Here is a 21,317-nt window from a genome sequence, read left to right as displayed (position 1 = left end):
ACAGAGTCCAGAGTAGTTTCAAACTTTGAGCAGAATTTTCATGTCAACAACCTATATTTTACAGATTTTTACAAATTTTGAACAGTTCTCTGTGAGTCTTTTTCAAAAGATACTTTCTTGTGGTTTACAGATACACATATCTGTCTGGTCTCGCCCCCAAAGTTTTGCTGGTCCAAGAGCAATCCAGGCCTCTCTTCCTGCTGGCAGTAGTTTCTGTTGACACTTGAATTTGCATTACCTTCCAATCCAGGAAGCCTATTGCCTCTCCCCACAGAAGCAGAGCAAAATCTCCTCATCCTTTCATTAGCATCTAACTGAGAGTTCCTGGCTTTGCTGAGAAGCAGGAGAGCTGCCTCTGTTGGAGCAAACTGTGGAATGTGCTTTGAAGTCCTCTGGCTGGTATCAGTTCACTTTAAAACCCAACTTGTTTAAATTTGTCTTTGATAAAATAAACGTACATTTCAAAATAGGCAAACAGATCTCTAATTCCAGCCTTTTTAAAACATAGAGACTAAATAGCGGCAACCAATATTGCTTTTGATGGTGAGTCACTTCTTTTCAACAGTTTGATTTTAATGCACAAGTTTTAAACTGCCAGTCTAATTAAATGACAGCTTTGACACAGGCGGCTAGCGGTACTGCACCCATATTCTGACAGATTTCCACAAACAAGCACACTTTTTAATGTGGAGATTCTCTGATAGATTCTGCTTTTCCTGACGTAGTGCGCTTATGTGGATTCCTTAAATAAGGTGATGGTTAACACCCATCAAGGATGTTGGATCTTTTCTGATGTTTGGGAACCATGATTTTGCAATTTGAACAGCCAAGGAAAAACGTTTGTGTCTCCGACTCTCATTCAACAATATTCATATGTGGATCAGTTCCTCTATTGAAGCATGGGGTCTCTGACCCTCTTTCAACAATATTTGTATGTATATCTGTTCCTCTTTCCATATTCTCTGGGATTACCAGGCGGTTTTGGTGGTTCTCATGTCACTTCTTCTGCTTCTCTCCTGGTCCTCTGACTAGGCCTGGGTACTGTCAGCTGGTCCATCTTTGATTTGCTTTACTTCACTCCGGGCTGCTCCTGCAGACTATGATCACCAGGTAGTTGGCTATCTTCAGTTCGGTCTCCATTCACACCATCCGTCTTCGCCTCCGCGTTGCTGCTTTCAACATGCTTGTTTCTGGCATCCTGATCAGTGTCAGAACAAGTTGCAGATAACCTCTGCTTCTGCTACTTTCTTATTCTGATCAGATGGGGTAGTTTTAAATGGTATGCAGTGATTTAAACAAATAGAAAGTAACGAACAACATGTATAATCTAAACATTTGTAATAAAAAAATACTTTATTATTTTAAATATATATATGGGTGGTGGGGTAAAGTGTTAAAATGGGTGGGAAGGGTTTGGGGCGGGATTATAAATGGAGGGAAACAGGGGGTTTGGGAGAACCCACTCCCAAATAAAAAAAATATGTTCATATTTTCGTAAAAAATGTTTAGCTAAAAAAGTGTTCATTATTTTTCTGTTGCTTTAAATGACGTGTAACTGATTTAAACTTCCTGGCATTAGTCAGGACTCTCCAAAGACTATAATGTAGCATTGGCTTACTGTTTCTAGTCATCTTCACTGCTCCATCTCTATTCCTCATCTCAGTACTAAAAAGAGGGGGGGGGGGTTAAATGGGGAAATTAGATGGGAAAACCTGGAATGTATTCCTCTACATTACAGCAAGTGATACATGCCTGTTGTAAAGGTATATGGATGTCATATGCAATTCAGACTGTCAGGTTATTTTGGTCTATCGTTTTCCTACCTCTCTCTCTGGAGTTTGTCTTCCCCAATGTAATCCTCCCACAGATAGCCACCCCCAGGGTCAGAGTCAGGTAGCTTCTGCCTTTCCCCGGGCCACATAAGAGAAGCTTCCCTAAACAGAATCAGTGATGATATTGCTAGATTCATCACAGTACCCTCAGTCCACCTTAATGGCCATTATTGTACTTGGGTTCATTGAGTACGACTGTCTTGGCACCTAGTTACAGGGATTTATATGACAAACATGTGGAAATACTTATTAGCACCCTTGAAGGGACACTGGGCAATCATATTGCTCGGAACATGGGCTGTATTGTCAGGTACAAGGCTGCAATCCACGCAGTCTGGGTGCTGCTATCCAACACCCCCTTTCCCACTCCTGCTTCCCTTCCCTCCCCTCTTCTCACCCTCACCTCTTAGTACCTGTGTAGTCAATACACAGGTGCTAAAAGTGTTTATTTTAAGAAAAATAAAACATAACTTGTGGTGGGGTGCCACGCCGTACAATAGTCTGTTTCCTTGTTGATGATGTCACTTTCATCAACATAGAATACGGACCTCAGGAGCAACGGAGTGTCACTGCGCTGCACCACAAGGTATATATTTTTTTTTTAAAATAAACCCCATTAGCACCTGTGTATGGAAATACTCAAGTGCTAATTGCAATACACAACTCGGCAGTAGTCTTCGCTCAGGCCCTCAACTTGGGTGGCGAGCTGTTACCGACAAGGTCGCCCCGCTGCCTCGCTAAATATCACACCAATAAGTTCTGCTGTTTGTCTCTCAGCGTTCTGCATCAGTGATTAGTATCTGATTTAGCCAACAATCCACCTTAACAATGTTCACTCCATTGTTGCAAGTAATTTCATCAACTGATTTCTTTTTGCTTTAACCCTTTAAAGGGATAGTTCCATATTATAAGGGCATTACAGCATTAGGGTGAGTGGTCTTAAAGGTCTACTTTTCCTTCACGCTTGTTGCACACGCTCCGCTATGCCTTACCCTCATCACTCGCATGCAGGTCAATAACACCTACTACAGACTTCTCCCCTGGGCTGTAATGCCACATTATGCTGTCAAATATGAGTTTACGCCTGCATAATGCTAACATCACAATGCCCCATGCAGTTTACTGTCTAATCCTAGTGCCTAAGCATATAATCTATGTGTCATTATTTTTCATTATAAACAATGACAGCAAATACAAGCAGTTAATACACATTTCCAATATGAATGCCACAGGAGTTGTCATTAATCTATTTCATGCAATGCAGTATGCACTCATACTAGATTACAAGTGCGCATCATGACATGTGTAACTGCTCATTTGTACATGGAAATCGCAGTTATAGAACAACACACACTAGCGTTAGCCTACGAAAGCAAAGTATGTGCATAGCCTCTTAATGCTACTTTTAAAAACAAGCATTGGCAAAGCCAATGCTTAATTTGTGGGGGTGGTTGCCACTGCCCAACACCGGCACTCTTTTTTGGGCACCCGAACTCATGCGGGGCCAGCGCACGTGCAATTGCTTTATTTGTTCTTCCACTTCACTTTTCTTCGATTATAAATCATTGGGATTTGTCATTTTGATCTCGATCTCTCTCGTGCTTGCAGGTTGAAGGCCATGGCTGGCTGGTCCTGGGAGGGGACAGCAATAGGAATGAACAACAAACTGTTACAAACAACAGCCAATGAAAACTACCATTCTGTTGTTATTATGGAGTATTTGATACATTCTGTATAGTAACACAGAATGTGCTGTTTTCATTGGCTGTTCTTCTGAGCCAGTGAAATTACACGGTGACGTGTTGTTGTTGCCACAGGAGGCAGCGCGGCGCCACCTTCATTTCACGAGTTACTGTGAAGTGAAGGTGTCGAGGCGTGGCGTTGTCAGTCCTGACTTGTGAGAGAGACAGCCTGCCCTGCTGCACAGCGTGGTGCGGCCTAGTTGCTTCCTGGGGCCCCCTCTGCCTGCTTTTTCATTTGTGCGGGTGCCAGTGTGCGCACCCGCCCCCCCCACCCTGAGGCCCGACAGGAGACCAAGTCCCAGCCAGCAAAGCAGGTAAGTCACTTGTTGTTGCGTGCGGTGCAGCCTGAGCCTGTCACAGTCAAGTGATTGGGCAGGGAAGGCCCAGGTCAGGGCCCAGGTGGCGGCACAGTTCCCTGGTGGTGTCCTGACTGCCCAGGAGTCAGGACCCCACCAGGAGCCTGTCTGCGCCCGGGCTTCTGTCTGTGTGACCTGTGTGCAGTGTGCTGCTGACTGCAGTCAGTGCCAGTGCATTTCTGTGACCAGGTGCTCGCGGCTGCCGCAGACTGAGTCGGATGACCCTGCCGCGGGCAGCCGGGCCCAAGGATTGTGCCCAAAAGTATGTTTTTTACTTTTTTCTTTGAAAACCTGACCTTCCGTGTGGCTGGTGGCCGTGGCCCTGCCCCACGGAAGATAGTTTTTAAAAGAAATAACTTATTTTGAGTGGCGGCGTGGCCCATCACTTCGAAAGTGATGGGCCCCAGCCACCTAAATATACGTTTTTTTCTTTTAAAATCTTACCTTCCGTTGGGCCGCTGCACCGTGCACTTATTTTTGGCATCATCAGGCTCAGCATGGCAGTGGCAGTGGTGGCCCCATGGAAGGTAGCCTAAGTGATTGAGGCAAGGCAGGGCAAAGCCCAGGACTGGGCGGGGCACGGGCTCTACGTGCTCCCACTAGTGTCTGTCACAAAAGGAATGAATTGTCATTTGCAACTTTGGCCACTTTTTCATTGGTGCCGAGCCCGACTCGAGACAATTGTATGCCCCAGTCTGACCCTGGATAGCATTCATCTAAACGAAACATGAACTGTGAATTTGTGCCTGGGTGTTTCCATTCTTCCTTTTAATGTTATCGGCCTCATTAGTTCACAAACAAGCTTCAGCGAGGGGACCTGGAACGGTGCACGTATTGGGCCGCAACCGAACCAGCTGTACTTTGCGAGAAAACCCCATGCAAAGACGAACTTCTGAAATGCCTTTTCAGGCTTAAAGATACATACATGGAAACTAGACGAGGATAAACATGGTGCATGTGCCCACTAATCTGTCATCATAAATAAAAGCACTAGTTGAGTATTCGTGTATAATTCTCAACCGTCTTTTGCTGTCATTTTTTTACATAATTCCAGCGCATGTATTCTATCCTGATGTGTGGTTTATACACCAGATGTGGCCCCTTAACCTGGGTGCTGTACGCTCCGAGCATGTGCTCTGAATGAGAGCACATGCAATCCTCAGATAGAAATCCTCAGATAGGGAGGTGGGTGTCTGTTACACCCCGCAGTTTAGTGAAGTATGTCAAGAACATGTTAGTGGGAAGGAGATATCCGAATATGCATTTAGTTTTTTAATATGTGTTAAGGTGGAAAGAGGCCCTAAAGCAGAAGTAGCACAGGCCGTTGATTTCACAACAATGGGCCTCATTACGAGGCTTGCGCTCCCGTAATGAAGCGTGCTGGTACCGGACCGGCACCTTTCATTACGGGATGCGCAATTACGAGGTTCCCTTTGCGGGACCCGGACCAAACGTCTGGTAAAATCAGGCGTCTTTTCCGGGTCCCGCGAGGGGAAGAGGGAGGTAATAACGGGCCATTCGTAATGTGCCTGTTGTTACCTCCCTCCCCATTCCCATGGGAATGGGAATAGTTCCTTCAAGGAGGAATAACCGGGTCCTCCAATGTTGGAATGACCCGGTTATTCCACATTGAAGGAACCCGGTAATGGAGCCCGGTTTGGAGGCAGCCATGGCTGCCTCCAAACTCGTAATGAGACCCAATGTCTTGCAGAAATGACTTTTTCCAAGTTATACAACACCATTAAGGAAGGGTGAAGGGGGGTGCATTTATGAGATGTGATGACTGATAAGGTCTTGAGAGTAAATTGATTACACAGAACACCTGGATGAGATGACTGAAGAACGGGGTGAGGGGAGGGTGCTATTCCTGGAGGTAACCGACTAACAATACTTGGTGTACTTTAACAGACTGTCAGATGGGGCAGAAGGGGTAGAGACAAATAAAGTGCAACAGTGACTGAAAAAGAATGCTTTTTTTTATTTATTTGCATTTTTAAAGCGCTCACACAGCCTGGGGGCATCGGGGCGCAGTTACAGGAGGAGCATGTCTTAGTTGCGTATTTACTACTAGCCTGTGCCAGCAGTTGCTGCAGAGCCAAACATGTGACATGGAGCAGCAGCAGTGTGATGGGCTGGTGGTGGACCGATCTAGGTAAGTCTAGCACTGAACTGATGCGGCCGGCGCGCCTACGCTGAGGGCGGCGCCGTGCCCGCAGTGTGTGTGGCACGGCGCCCAGCATTATGGGAACAATACTTTTTGGGCACTGGCACTTATTTTTTTACAAATTAAGCACTGGGCAAAGCTTAACGTTTTGGGTTTTATTTAGGCATGGACATTTCATGTTCCAGGCACTGCCAAAATGGCAATATCTGCCATGAGATGGCAACAGCTGACACATGGAGTTCGCAACTCTGTATATCTCTATATTATGTCAGTGCCTGTCTGCTCTCTATTCATGAGACAAAACTATTGGCATTGGCAATGCTTGCTATGAACAAGAATGCAGTGTGCTTAACAGATGCAAGAACACAAAGATTGATCATATATAAAGTATCTGCAGGCACACGTCATTGACATATTTTTAGTACACCAGTATCTGGTTTAGAGTTGCACAAACGCCATTATCACACAGAAAGAAGACTGATTAGAAACAACACAGGCTTCTCTTTAAAAGCACAGTGTTAGCTCTAAGACATCCTGGTGGAAAGGTGTGTTGGATGCAGAGGGGCAGACAGTAGGTGAGAATAGTCAGAGGGACTCGAATGGCCGTGGGTGGTCAATGGGTAGATACGAATCCAAATCAATAGCCACAGCATGTGCGTCCCAGCCCTCAAACTGCATATCCCTCCTAGCTTCACTTCCCATGTCAATAGTTGCATCTTATTAGCATAGCTTCGGGCACCACTTAATTGACAAACCTTGAAAATGTTTGGCGAATCATACCCTTAATCCTCTGTCTTATTATTGTGCTACTTTTAAAACTTGTGATTCCAGAGCTCTCAAGTAGTGGTGTAATGAATGTCGGCTGTGATTGAGGGCTCAGCCGAAGTTCGGCTGAAATCCAGCTATTTGGCTTTAGCCAAATATTTTCTGGAACACTCTCTGGAAGCTTTCTACGATTAGCTATCTTCTCTATGTTTGGGAGATAATAGCCACTCACTTACAGTGAGACTGCCTGGATAAGACTGCAGCAGCCAATACACAAATAGTTTATTGGCTGCTGCAATGGCCACCTTCGATGGTGTGCTGAATTTATTTTGATACAGAGGGCCTCATTAGGACTCCAGCAGTAGCTGGGCAATTACCGGGGCATCACAGCCCCGGTGGCCCCGGTAATTGCCTATTCCCAGGCGCTGTAAAATATTACTCCCCATTCCCATTCGAGTCCCATTGGACTTAATGGGAATGGGGAGGTCAGATGCACCGGCACCATTTGTGAATGGTGCCTGTGCATCCGATATGGTCTGCTCGCGGGTGCCAGTCCGCCCGCCAGGTCAGTCCTGGCGGGCGAAAAGGCACCCTCTCGCAGACCTCGTAGTTTGCTGGTCCGGTAACAACGGTATTGGAAAGCTTACCCGTACCGTTGTTACTGGACCGGCAAACTTATAATGAGGCCCAGAGTATCTTCAAAAGAATCCATTGTGGAAACTTTGTGAGCAAAATACACTGATCACACCAGTGAAGGTGGGATTTACATAACATGCCTCATGTTGAGGCACATTATGTAAATACTACCTTTGCTTGTGTGCTGAATGTATTTTGCATACCAATGCTCTCCAATGCTAGTCAGTGAGCAAAATGCATTAAGCACATCAGTGAAGGTAACACTTCCCTAATATGCCTCCAGCAGTATATCAAAGTGTAACATACTGCTGGAGGCACTTTATGAAAATGCCCAGCATTTTCCTATGGAAACCAGCACATTTTTAGTTGTGTTTTTTTATTAAACCCATCAGGAAATGTACTTGTATCTCTAGAAAAATGCTGAACCATGTCCATATTCGTGCCTCAAGGATCAAATTTTATACTGCGTGAGGCACGTTTTGGAAAAAAGAAATTTCGCAGGTGTGCACAATGTATTTTGTTCATGGTTGGTCTCCAAGAATTTCCTTTGGATATGTTCAATGAGCAAAATAAGTTCATATATGCAGGTAAGATCGCTCAGTGGATTGAGCACTTGCTACTGCGATCTGTTGGTGATCTGCAGGTCGCAGGTTTGAATCCCGGCAAAGTCAACTCAGCCTTTCATCCTTCCGAGGTTGATAAATTAGTACCGTCTTCATTTGGGAAATATCTTATGTAAATACATTTTATGTAAAGCGCTTTGGCAAAAGTGGCATACAAATAACACATCATTATCATTCAGCACACCAGTGAAAGTGGCATTTTCATTTCATGCCTATGCTCTTCTGCAGGAATGGGAAAGACATTATCCAGGCACTGCCATAATGGTACTATTTGGACATGATATGACAACAGTTGGCAAATGGAGTTAGGGCCTGGGTATATTATGACAGTTTCTGCTAGAGGCACGTTATGTAAATGCCTACTTTGCTGGTCTGCTGGGTGTATTTTGCTCATGGAGCAAATCCAAGGATTTGCTTTGGCGACACTCTGTGAGCAAAATACATTCATGTCAACAGCAAAGGTGACATGTATATAACGTGCTAAAGCAGTATATGATATATTTCTTGAGTCACTTTATGGGAAATGGATCAGCATTTTTCTACAGATACACACATTTTTTCTGCTTGGTGAGGCTTTGTGCCAACAGCAGTCACTCCCGTGTTTCTCTGTGGATAGTTAGGGGACAGGATTCTCCCCTGCCTTTGGATGCCTTTTGGCAACAGTGGTCCAGATGAATTCTGGTTGTTCTTGGGAAAGTCCAGAGATGAATCAAATAATGAGGGCTGCCACCCTTCTTTTAAAGGTACACTGCCACAGGTCATTGGTCCAAAACAAGCCAGCTCGAAGAGGTTGAAGCACTGTTGTAGTAACAAGTGCCCTTTGCCATATGAAATCATAGCCAAAGTATGTAGCTTGCAGTACATGGATGGGTCAGAAAAGTAAGACAACCTTATCACAAATGAAATGGTGGTACCCTTCTCCAGACCTACCTTCCCTCTCTGACTAGTCAAGCCCCACCCTGTTACTATGCCTGCTCACTTCAAAGGAACTCAAGAGTGCAGCACCCTGATCTGAGGTGGGCTTTTTTATCTCAGTTCTACCATTCCCAGGAGACGTCCTGGGGGACGTTTCTATGCCCCAAGGAAAGGTCTGACCCTCTCCGTTAGATAACCAAAGCGACAGCATCCTGGCTATTGTTCCACTTGGCAAATATGGAGACAATCAGCCTAGACTCCAATATACATCAGTCATGCCATATGTAAGTCCTGCTCATAGAGCTGACACTGGTATGATATCAAAATGACATGGTTGTATAATTATGTGTCATTAGCAGTTCCCATGCCAATCCAGACATGGCTTATATTAAAAGATGTATATGCCACCACACTGACTAAGACATACAATTATCAGAATTTAGATCAGTGTTGCAGACAGTCAACATTACATCTCTGCCTTCAGGGTTTTTGTGTCCCAGCAGCTGTCAGGGATGCATAGCTGACATGTATACCTACTCTGAGCTGCAGAGCTCGCACTGTAGATGTCAGTAGACAGGTTACAGCAAGACACATGTGTGCACTTCAATTTTAACCAGGAGCATTTTTAAAAGAGGGTTTGATTACCAGACCTCCCTTTCATAAGCAGAATTACGTGCATCATCGGAGGTTAATACAAATAAAAAATAAATCCTGCTATCCCACCGTCACAAATGGTATTCTGTCACACTTCCCTTCACTATTTCCTTTTGTTTGGCACATCAGCAACCTTCCTTTTACATTGCTGCCCACTAACAAATAAAAATACCCTGCCCATTACAATTCATACCACTATCCACCTCCGTGGGCAGTATCGAAAATAAACCATGCTGAAGACTCTCCAGCACTGGCACACACCCCTGAAGCATGTATTTCATGCCCTCTGGCACAGGTTAAACCTTTCCAGCACTGCTAGTGTATTAAATCCCTTGTGAGCATAAACATGGTGGAAGCAACAGCTTCCACATCAACCCAAGCAATGGCATAAAATGCAAAGCAAAACACATCCCTTGTGTTGTGACACGTCTCTTCGTTTAAAGGCATGTTTTGCAAGCGCTCCAAATTGATCCTGGTTGAAAAAGTTAAAACGGTAAAAAGGAAGCTTCGGGCCGGATGATATGTGTCCCTTGGTGTATGGATACCCAGCTGCATCTGCATTCACCCTGCATCGGAAAGATATATATGTCCTCTGTCCAGTGTTCTTATATTGCCCCATCATGGCTTCAGCTGCTCATCTATTCTGGGCTTTACAGCACCAGTCCACTGTCATTGCAGCCTTGAGCTCATGGGCTTTTATGACGTAAGGAAAACTGCAGCCAAGGGAATGAAAAGTAGAGTGAACTTAAACGTAAGAATTGTTCCAGGTTCAGCTCTTGACCTGGGACAGTGTTTTCATTGACCATGGGCCTTAAGGAGCCCAGGCGCCCAGAAATTACAGGGAAGCAAATCCACAGTGATTACAAGCCATTTCTGATCTGTAATCGTGTTCACACTGCCAGAGGTGTTGCTAGGTCTGGAAAAGACCCGGGGCTATGCTGATGTTAGAACTATTGGGACTGGGGGCTAGCTAGCCTTTTGGCTGTAGCTCCTGAGATTCTATCCGGGGCTACAACCAAAAGACCAGGGGCTATAGCCCCCTTAGCCCCCCCCCTAGCAACGCCTCTGCACACTGCTTCATTCCTGTCTGTATGTTGTGCAGACAGTGTTTCTGTCGGGCATACAATTTTCTGACGGGTTCATACATCTGCATTGAAATGCTCTTGTGCAGTGTGGCAGACAGGGCACGCTAAGTATTGGGATATCTGGCAAATCCCCCTAAAGAACGGACTATAAATCCTAAGGCGTTTTATTCAGAAAACAGTGCCGTAAAATGCACTACTTTAACTTATTAATAAAACTTTTGTTTTGGTGGAACGGCTGCTGGGCTTGCTCATGTCTGGGGTGGTTACTTGCATTGCCCCAATTCAAAGGTTAACAAGCAACCGCCAACGATAACAGTTTTCTTAAATCTTACAACCAATAAGTAAGGGACAACAAAACCTTGGCACCTAGGGACCCATTGCTGGGTCTTAATCCCACCTGAAATTACCTCTCTGAAGTTATCGCTGTTATTTATTTGATTTTATTACACATTTGGAAGGCGCCTATACACAAGTGTTTCCAGGCTACGCAAGACAAAATAAGGGCGGGGTGGCATAGAGAAAACAACAGCAGTAACATTGTCATAAGCATTGTGAAATTCTTACTGTGCAAGTGTAAAGAAAGAAGTGCAGAGGGTTGAAAGTAAGGGGGAGGGTGGAACGGCGTGAAGTACAGGAGTAGGAGCCCAAGGGAATGAGCAAGTGCCAGGGGAGCCACAAGGGCAAGTGCCCGTGAAAATTGGGAGAGGAAGGACAAGTGCAGTGGAACAGAGTGGACCAGACTTCTAGTCCGGGAAGGGTGCCCAAAGGCAAGTGCTGGTAGAGGTTCTGGCTGAGACTGGATGGGTAGGGCCAAGCCCCCATAAAACTGATAAGGGACCAGGCACTGGTCACAGCGGAAGAGGGAGATTAGCAGGAGAGGGGGAGAGGGAAGGGGCAGGAGAAGATTAAGGTCTTGAGGAGTTTCTGGAACTTAAGAACATTCAGCTCAAGTCTGAGGGGGGCAGGGAGGCCATTCCAGAGGGAAGCTCCTGCCAAGGAAAGAGATCTACCTCCCACTCTCTGCTTGGAGAAGTGTCTGACCAGCAGAGAGTTGGTGCTAGAAGATGGAGGAACTCTAGCAGGGAGGTATTTAGGGAGAGAAAGCTGGATGTAGAGAGGTCCCAGTCCCCAGACAGCATTGTGGATGATGCAATGGGTCTGAATCTGATCCTTGTGGTCACTAGGAGCCAGTGTAGAGAAGTTATGGCTAGAGAGATGCAGTCTGTGGGCTAGGGTTAAGTCTTGCAGTCCTATTCTGAATTAGTTGAAAGGGATTAAGGGAAGAAAAAAGCCAGATTAAGGAAGAGGCTGTTGCAGTAGTCCAGCCTAGAGAGAGCCAAAGTTCTGGAGACATTGAGCTTCTGGGGGAAGATGAGGAAAGGGAGTATACCTCTGAGGAGGTCAAGCTGAAAGTTGGACTTCTTGGCAAAGTCTGTGGTGGGCGGGGAGAAGGAGCGAAAAGAGTCAAAGATGACCGCAAGCTTTTTTGCATCACAAGATGGGGAGGGGAGGGGAGCCAAGGAGGGTGGCTAGAGAGAGGGTGGAAAACAGGGAGCAGTTGTCTCAATGAGAAGGATCTCTGTCTTATCAGCATTAAGGTAGTGATCATCAGCAGAGCCCCATATCTGGATAGCAGTCAGGCAGTTACATATGAGAGAGGAAGGAGAGGAGGTAGAATGGAGCTTAAAAGAGAGCTCTGTGTCATCAGCATAGCACTGGGAGTGAGGAGAGAAGGTGGCGATCAAGTGGGTAGAGGGGCAAGAGGGGTAGGGTAGATATTGTAGAGCTGTGGCAATGGGATAGAGGCCTGAGGGATGCCACAGGTCGAGAGTTAGGTGAAGGATAGGAAAGGGCCCAATTGCACTTGGGAGGGTCGGTTTGATAGGAAGGAGGTCAGCCTCAGCATTGCCCAGTCCGTGAGGCCAAAAGTATCATGGAGACGATTTATGAGGATGACATGATTGACCGTGTCAAAGGAAGAAGAAAGATCAAGAAGGATCAGAGGGAGAGTTTGAATCCAAGTTTGAGAGCAGGTCTTCACAGGTGTTCAGGAGAGCAGTTTCCATGCCTCTGGATGCTCTCAAGCCAGACTGGTGGTCATGGAGGCAAATAGCCGATTCGGTGTGGTGGGTTTATTGGGAGATGATCAACTTTTCCATGTGTTTGCCCAAGAAAGGGGTGATAGAGGTAAGGTGATAGTGAGCCGGGCATGGAGGGTCTGCAGACAGTTTTTTAGGAGAGGGTGAATAAGAGAGTGCTTGAGGGGTTGCAGGAAAGAGCCAGTGGCAAAGGAGTGGTTACAGAGGTCAGCAAAGGAAGGAGCGAGGGAGGAAAATTACCTTGAAGGACTTTGCTAGAGTTTTAACGATGACATTGAAGGCACATAGAGGTCAACAACATGGCATACGTCCTCTATCAAAAGCATTCCAAACATGTGCCTTGTCAAGGACTGCAAGCCACTATTACATGAGCAGTGATATTATATACAGCCTAAACCCATTGAATAATAACAATAAATGGCATTACTTGGGAGGTAGATCCATCTACAGTTAAGTGCAATTAATCTCAGAAATATCAACCCATTCAACAATAGGATCTTGCCATATTCTCAGGAGATCCCCAATCAATTTGTAAGAGAAAGTGTGAATATAAACAATTTCACTGGGTATTAGGCACATTTTTGGTCATTTTAAAAACCTATCTGACATTTATTTTTGGGTGGATTGACAACCCAGCACTCCCCAAAATGGAAGTCACATATATAAAATGGGCCACTAATATATTAAGAAACAAGAATGCTTACACCAAAGTTCAGCTTGAGCGCCAAACTCTTTCTCGTGCATTCATGAGCAGTCACTGCGTGAGGCACGTTTTGTAAAAGCCACTTTCGCCGGTGTGCTCAATGTATTTTGTTCATGGATGGTCTCCAAGAATTGCCTTTGGATATGTTCAATGAGCAAAATAAGTTCATATATGCAGGTAAGATAGCTCAGTGGATTGAGCACTTGCTACTGCGATCTGTAAGTCCTGCTCATAGAGCTGACACTGGTGTGATATCAAAATGACATGGTTGTATAATTTTATGTGTCATTAGCAGTTCCCATGCCAATCCAGACATGGCTTATATTAAAAGATGTATATGCCACCACACTGACTAAGACATACAATTATCAGAATTTAGATCAGTGTTGCAGACAGTCAACATTACATCTCTGCCTTCAGGGTTTTTGTGTCCCAGCAGCTGTCAGGGATGCATAGCTGACATGTATACCTACTCTGAGCTGCAGAGCTCGCACTGTAGATGTCAGTAGACAGGTTACAGCAAGACACATGTGTGCACTTCAATTTTGACCAGGAGCATTTTTAAAAGAGGGTTTGATTACCAGACCTCCCTTTCATAAGCAGAATTACGTGCATCATCGGAGGTTTATGAATAAAAAATAAATCCTGCTATCCCACCGTCACAAATGGTATTCTGTCACACTTCCTTTCACTATTTCCTTTTGTTTGGCACATCAGCAACCTTCCTTTTACATTGCTGCCCACTAACAAATAAAAATACCCTGCCCATTACAATTCAAACCACTATCCACCTCCGTGGGCAGTATCGAAAATAAACCATGCTGAAGACTCTCCAGCACTGGCACACACCCCTGAAGCATTTATTTCATGCCCTCTGGCACAGGTTAAACCTTTCCAGCACTGCTAGTGTATTAAATCCCTTGTGAGCATAAACATGGTGGAAGCAACAGCTTCCACATCAACCCAAGCAATGGCATAAAATGCAAAGCAAAACACATCCCTTGTGTTGTGACACGTCTCTTCGTTTAAAGGCATGTTTTGCAAACGCTCCAAATTGATCCTGGTTGAAAAAGTTAAAACGGTAAAAAGGAAGCTTTGGGCCGGATAATATGTGTCCCTTGGTGTATGGATACCCAACTGCTTCTGCATTCACCCTGCATCGGAAAGATATATATGTCCTCTGTCCAGTGTTCTCATATTGCCCCATCATGGCTTCAGCTGCTCATCTATTCTGGGCTTTACAGCACCAGTCCACTGTCATTGCAGCCTTGAGCTCATGGCCTTTTATGACGTAAGGAAAACTGCAGCCAAGGGAATGAAAAGTAGAGTGAACTTAAACGTAAGAATTGTTCCAGGTTCAGCTCTTGACCTGGGACAGTGTTTTCATTGACCATGGGCCTTAAGGAGCCCAGGCGCCCAGAAATTACAGGGCAGCAAATCCACAGTGATTACAAGCCATTTCTGATCTGTAATCGTGTACACACTGCCAGAGGTGTTGCTAGGTCTGGAAAAGACCCGGGGCTATGCTGATGTTAGAACTATTGGGACTGGGGGCTAGCTAGCCTTTTGGCTGTAGCTCCTGAGATTCTATCCGGGGCTACAACCAAAAGACCTGGGGCTATAGCCACCTAAGCCCCCCCCAGCAACGCCTCTGCACACTGCTTCATTCCCGTCTGTATGTTGTGCAGACAGTGTTTCTGTCGGGCATACAATTTTCTGACGGGTTCATACATCTGCATTGAAATGCTCTTGTGCAGTGTGGCAGACAGGGCACGCTAAGTATTGTGATATCTGGCAAATCCCCCTAAAGAACGGACTATAAATCCTAAGGCGTTTTATTCAGAAAACAGTGCCGTAAAATGCACTACTTTAACTTATTAATAAAACTTTTGTTTTGGTGGAAGGGCTGCTGGGCTTGCTCATGTCTGGGGTGGTTACTTGCATTGCCTCAATTCAAAGGTTAACAAGCAACCGCCAACGATAACAGTTTTCTTAAATCTTACAACCAATAAGTAAGGGACAACAAAACCTTGGCACCTAGGGACCCATTGCTGGGTCTTAATCCCACCTGAAATTACCTCTCTGAAGTTATCGCTGTTATTTATTTGATTTTATTACACATTTGGAAGGCGCCTATACACAAGTGTTTCCAGGCTACGCAAGACAAAATAAGGGCGGGGTGGCATAGAGAAAACAACAGCAGTAACATTGTCATAAGCATTGTGAAATTCTTACTGTGCAAGTGTAAAGAAAGAAGTGCAGAGGGTTGAAAGTAAGGGGGAGGGTGGAACGGCGTGAAGTGCAGGAGTAGGAGCCCAAGGGAATGAGCAAGTGCCAGGGGAGCCACAAGGGCAAGTGCCCGTGAAAATTGGGAGAGGAAGGACAAGTGCAGTGGAACAGAGTGGACCAGACTTCTAGTCCGGGAAGGGTGCCCAAAGGCAAGTGCTGGTAGAGGTTCTGGCTGAGACTGGATGGGGAGGGCCAAGCCCCCATAAAACTGATAAGGGACCAGGCACTGGTCACAGCGGAAGAGGGAGATTAGCAGGAGAGGGGGAGAGGGAAGGGGCAGGAGAAGATTAAGGTCTTGAGGAGTTTCTGGAACTTAAGAACATTCAGCTCAAGTCTGAGGGGGGCAGGGAGGCCATTCCAGAGGGAAGCTCCTGCCAAGGAAAGAGATCTACCTCCCACTCTCTGCTTGGAGAAGTGTCTGACCAGCAGAGAGTTGGTGCTAGAAGATGGAGGAACTCTAGCAGGGAGGTATTTAGGGAGAGAAAGCCGGATGTAGAGAGGTCCCAGTCCCCAGACAGCATTGTGGATGATGCAAAGGGTCTGAATCTGATCCTTGTGGTCACTAGGAGCCAGTGTAGAGAAGTTATGGCTAGAGAGATGCAGTCTGTGGGCTAGGGTTAAGTCTTGCAGTCCTATTCTGAATTAGTTGAAAGGGATTAAGGGAAGAAAAAAGCCAGATTAAGGAAGAGGCTGTTGCAGTAGTCCAGCCTAGAGAGAGCCAAAGTTCTGGAGACATTGAGCTTCTGGGGGAAGATGAGGAAAGGGAGTATACCTCTGAGGAGGTCAAGCTGAAAGTTGGACTTCTTGGCAAAGTCTGTGGTGTGCGGGGAGAAGGAGCGAAAAGAGTCAAAGATGACCGCAAGCTTTTTTGCATCACAAGATGGTTCGGGGAGGGGAGCCAAGGAGGGTGGCTAGAGAGAGGGTGGAAAACAGGGAGCAGTTGTCTCAATGAGAAGGATCTCTGTCTTATCAGCATTAAGGTAGTGATCATCAGCAGAGCCCCATATCTGGATAGCAGTCAGGCAGTTACATATGAGAGAGGAAGGAGAGGAGGTAGAATAGAGCTTAAAAGAGAGCTCTGTGTCATCAGCATAGCACTGGGAGTGAGGAGAGAAGGTGGCGATCAAGTGGGTAGAGGGGCAAGAGGGGTAGGGTAGATATTGTAGAGCTGTGGCAATGGGATAGAGGCCTGAGGGATGCCACAGGTCGAGAGTTAGGTGAAGGATAGGAAAGGGCCCAATTGCACTTGGGAGGGTCGGTTTGATAGGAAGGAGGTCAGCCTCTGCATTGCCCAGTCCGTGAGGCCAAAAGTATCATGGAGACGATTTATGAGGATGACATGATTGACCGTGTCAAAGGAAGAAGAAAGATCAAGAAGGATCAGAGGGAGAGTTTGAATCCAAGTTTGAGAGCAGGTCTTCACAGGTGTTCAGGAGAGCAGTTTCCATGCCTCTGGATGCTCTCAAGCCAGACTGGTGGTCATGGAGGCAAATAGCCGATTCGGTGTGGTGGGTTTATTGGGAGATGATCAACTTTTCCATGTGTTTGCCCAAGAAAGGGGTGATAGAGGTAAGGTGATAGTGAGCCGGGCATGGAGGGTCTGCAGACAGGTTTTTTAGGAGAGGGTGAATAAGAGAGTGCTTGAGGGGTTGCAGGAAAGAGCCAGTGGCAAAGGAGTGGTTACAGAGGTCAGCCAAGGAAGGAGCGAGGGAGGAAAATTACCTTGAAGGACTTCGCTAGAGTTTTAACGATGACATTGAAGGCACATAGAGGTCAACAACATGGCATACGTTCTCTATCAAAAGCATTCCAAACATGTGCCTTGTCAAGGACTGCAAGCCACTATTACATGAGCAGTGATATTATATACAGCCTAAACCCATTGAATAATAACAATAAATGGCATTACTTGGGAGGTAGATCCATCTACAGTTAAGTGCAATTAATCTCAGAATTATCAACCCATTGAACAATAGGATCTTGCCATATTCTCAGGAGATCCCCAATCAACTTGTAAGAGAAAGTGTGAATATAAACAATTTCACTGGGTATTAGGCACATTTTTGGTCATTTTAAAAACCTATCTGGCATTTATTATTGGGTGGATTGACAACCCAGCACTCCCCAAAATGAAAGTCACATATATAAAATGGGCCACTAACATATAAAGAAACAAGAATGCTTACACCAAAGTTCAGCTTGAGCGCCAAACTCTTTCTCGTGCATTCATGAGCAGTCACATTCGGCGCGAGTAAAATCTCTTCAAACAATCTGCAGTGGAAAATCCTTGATTACCAGGCTAAAGTATTCCTTTGAAATCCCTGTCGCCAACAATGTTAACATCAATATCCCTTCAGATGAACAATTTACCTAAGCTACTCTCTCAAGAGTGGATGTTGCAGCAGGGAATACTTAAACTGCTCAGCAGTTGGTCTTGTTAAAGGACTTTTTAAATTGGCCTTTTTGGCTGTCAATTTCTGCAATAATTCCAGCATGCCGCGTTGCCTAATGAACAGTACCCGTACAGCACCATGCCATGCAATGACTGGATGAAGGTGTCTGTGGAAAATCAATTTTCAGAAACCAAAACCTAGCAAGTAGGTTTTTCCTTTCAGAATAAAGGATATATTTGAAAGTTATCCATTTAAGAAGAAACATTATAGCATAACTAGAATTGAATCTGCTTTGGCGATGGTTTAACTATGTGACGCTTCAATGTAAGATTGTTAGTGCTTCAATGGTAAGTGGGTTCAGCAAAAGACAGTGTTACTATAGATGATGCATCATGGGAAGTTTGGTGCCCAAAAAGACCAATACATTCATGTGACCCAGAAGGTCTACTTACCTCAGTGTATACAATATTTTCCCGTCATTCCATATTCTTAGAAGTTGGTTGGGTGTGGTAATCCAATGAGCTTCAGCTGTTTTAGAGTTTCTGAAAATCGTGTCTGGTATCCAAATCAGGCCCACCATGTTGCTGTTGAGAGTCAATATCTTCATGGTGCTGTTGAACCTCAAGCGACTGTCAGTCCACGTCTGAGCAAAAAATATATCAATCTGGTATTCCTGTAAGAAAGAACAAAATAACAGGAAGGTGATCAAATGATGTCATCTGTGTGCAGTAGAGGTTTTCAGTTTGTTGGGTTTACAAATGACAATGCATATGTTCTCATGCCTGCAATCATCATAATGCGTGATAGAGCAATTTAATGGGTAATAATGATCTGCAGGTTGGGGATATGCAAAGTGTGATTGTACTTGTGGTTAACAGCATGTCCTTAGAGTAGGTCACCTGACCCCCATACATTATTGTGAACCCTGTGTCAATTTCCGTGATGGCACGCATCTAGCCTAGAGCATGCCCTAGCCCTGAATGATCGAGACAAAAGAATGAGGTCAGGACACTAAAGAAACCCATTCGATGAGCAAGTGCAGTCGAGATTTCAGCTAGCGAAAAGATAAGATCGACACGAAATATATGAATTCATTTTTCAGTCAGTCATGTGCTGGCAAGCACATGTAGATGTGCGGAAACAGAAGAGATGGGTATCCCCTTCATCGCTGACAAGAGGGAAGAACTAAGACAACATTCAAAGAGGGATAGATGTGCACCAGCACGTGTCCTGCAAACAGATACCGTTTGTAGAAATTATGTTTTTCCCTACATCAATGGTAGTGAAAATACACCTTATGCACAGAGCCAGCACTGAACTATTTTTGTGTTGTCCAGTCCAATTGTGACACAAAACTCATGCAGCATACTCAACAAAAGTAGATGTTGTAGTGTGGATGGGGCGCTAATTTCTCGCGCTCTCTGTGGCATTGAATAGTAGTGTCAAAACATTGAAGGTGGACCTAAACATTTGGCAGAGCAAGCTTTGTGAACATACTTTAGAGCACCGTTCTCTCAGTTTCAGTCCTGTTCTGAAGTTTTTGACCACGATTTCAGAATAGCCAATTACAAATTGGTGAGGATACTATGAAAACATGGAGTGAATCTGACTCTTGTGTACCGCATTTGGACCCCCCCCAATCCCATTTAGGGAGCCAACATCATACATGTGTCTTGTGGAAAAGGCCTGCTCAATATACCCAAAAATAACCTTCCATGGAACACTGTGCATTTTTTTGCATGGGTAAGGCCACCAGTTTATAACATCCAGTGCTAGGTAATCGCAAAAGAATCTTAAGAGAATAGCTCGGGAGCATAGTTTAGGGGCAACGTGCTCACTTTTGAAGCAATACGACACAGAGCACCACAGGTTTGATCCCCGGGTCTGCGCTTAGAAACCTATGGGTATAAATAATATATCATAGCATAAGACATTTTCACAACTAATCTTGAGTGAGTCAATATAGGTACTGGCCAACTGTTGGGAAATGAGAAATCATGTGTGTCAGCTGTGAAGCTTGTGGTGTTTCAAAAGACCTTCTGTAAATGGGGGTAAAACCCTTGTTTTTATTTGGAACAGCTAATTTAGGGAAAGGGGATTGTTTGTGGTTGTTGGGAGGGGGGGCGAGGCGGACCATTTCATTGACCCAAATAATCTTACTTTCAAATGATGTATTGGAATTTATTTGTGTTAGAGCCCTCTGCTTGCTATCGCCATTCGTTCTATGCGACTCACATTTCATGAAAATAGAGAGCTCAAAGTCTCTGCTTGCACAGACACCATTTCATCACCAAAAAGGGTGTATTATATGGACACTACTTTTTTAAATGTTCAAATGACACCACTATGTACCCTCATAGAGGGTCTGTATAAGGAACAGCACAACAATCCCTTTGATCTCACTGCTTAACAGTAAAAAAAAAAGAAAATAACAGGATATTAGTGACATTACAGTATGTCTGCCAACCAATGACAGCAGGATGTTGCAGCTATAAGTATACATGAAAACCTTAAACAGCCCCTAACTTAAGCAAATGTTCTGGTATCCAAATCCTCAAGCTTCAGTGTGAAGGCGAAACAGCAGTCTTCACCTTCTGACGGGTGGGTCTTAATTCAACGTCACATGATGGTAGTGTTAATGTATTAAAACAGGAGAACCTTGCTTCTCATTGAATCCAGTGATCTGTTCTCTAAAGCTGTGTCTCCTTTCTCTATGACATTGAGCAGCCATATACTGTATGACACCAAGCTACCTTGCTTTTCAAAAGACATGGGGACCACTCGCACTGTCTCTGATTAAGAACTGGGCAAAGTTTTCACAGCTAATTGTGAATGTTCCTCACAAAGCACATCTCCCACATCAAACATTGATTAGTGCAGTCACCCTCAATTAGCTTGTTGTGCACTCCCCATTAATCCTGTGTGAAATTTGAGAAAATACATTTAAACACACTAATAAAAACGATATTACAAATAAAGTGATTGAGTTCATCAAGGATAATTCTTGGTTAATGTGTACCTCCGTAAACCACAATGAAATTACATCATATTGCTCTTTAGT

General features: G+C 44.8%; 1 protein-coding gene across 1 annotated transcript in view; it reads right to left on the bottom strand.

Moving 5' to 3' along the window:
- Nucleotides 1–18,924, bottom strand: part of LOC138526177 (gamma-aminobutyric acid receptor subunit gamma-3) — a 1,711,882-nt gene extending 1,692,958 nt beyond the window's left edge. The window contains exon 1 of the mRNA XM_069636600.1: nt 18,709–18,924. Within this exon, the coding sequence (XP_069492701.1) occupies nt 18,709–18,863 (155 nt within the window). The 5' untranslated portion in view covers nt 18,864–18,924. The remainder of the gene's footprint in view (nt 1–18,708) is intronic.
- Nucleotides 18,925–21,317: the final 2,393 nt, after the last annotated feature.

Source organism: Ambystoma mexicanum, chromosome 7p (assembly GCF_040938575.1).
Source record: "Ambystoma mexicanum isolate Mex_15411 chromosome 7p, UKY_AmexF1_1, whole genome shotgun sequence".
Classification (NCBI taxonomy): Eukaryota; Metazoa; Chordata; class Amphibia; order Caudata; family Ambystomatidae; genus Ambystoma; species Ambystoma mexicanum.
The sequence above is the reverse complement of the archived record's forward strand: the minus strand, read 5'-3'. Positions and strand labels throughout refer to the sequence as shown.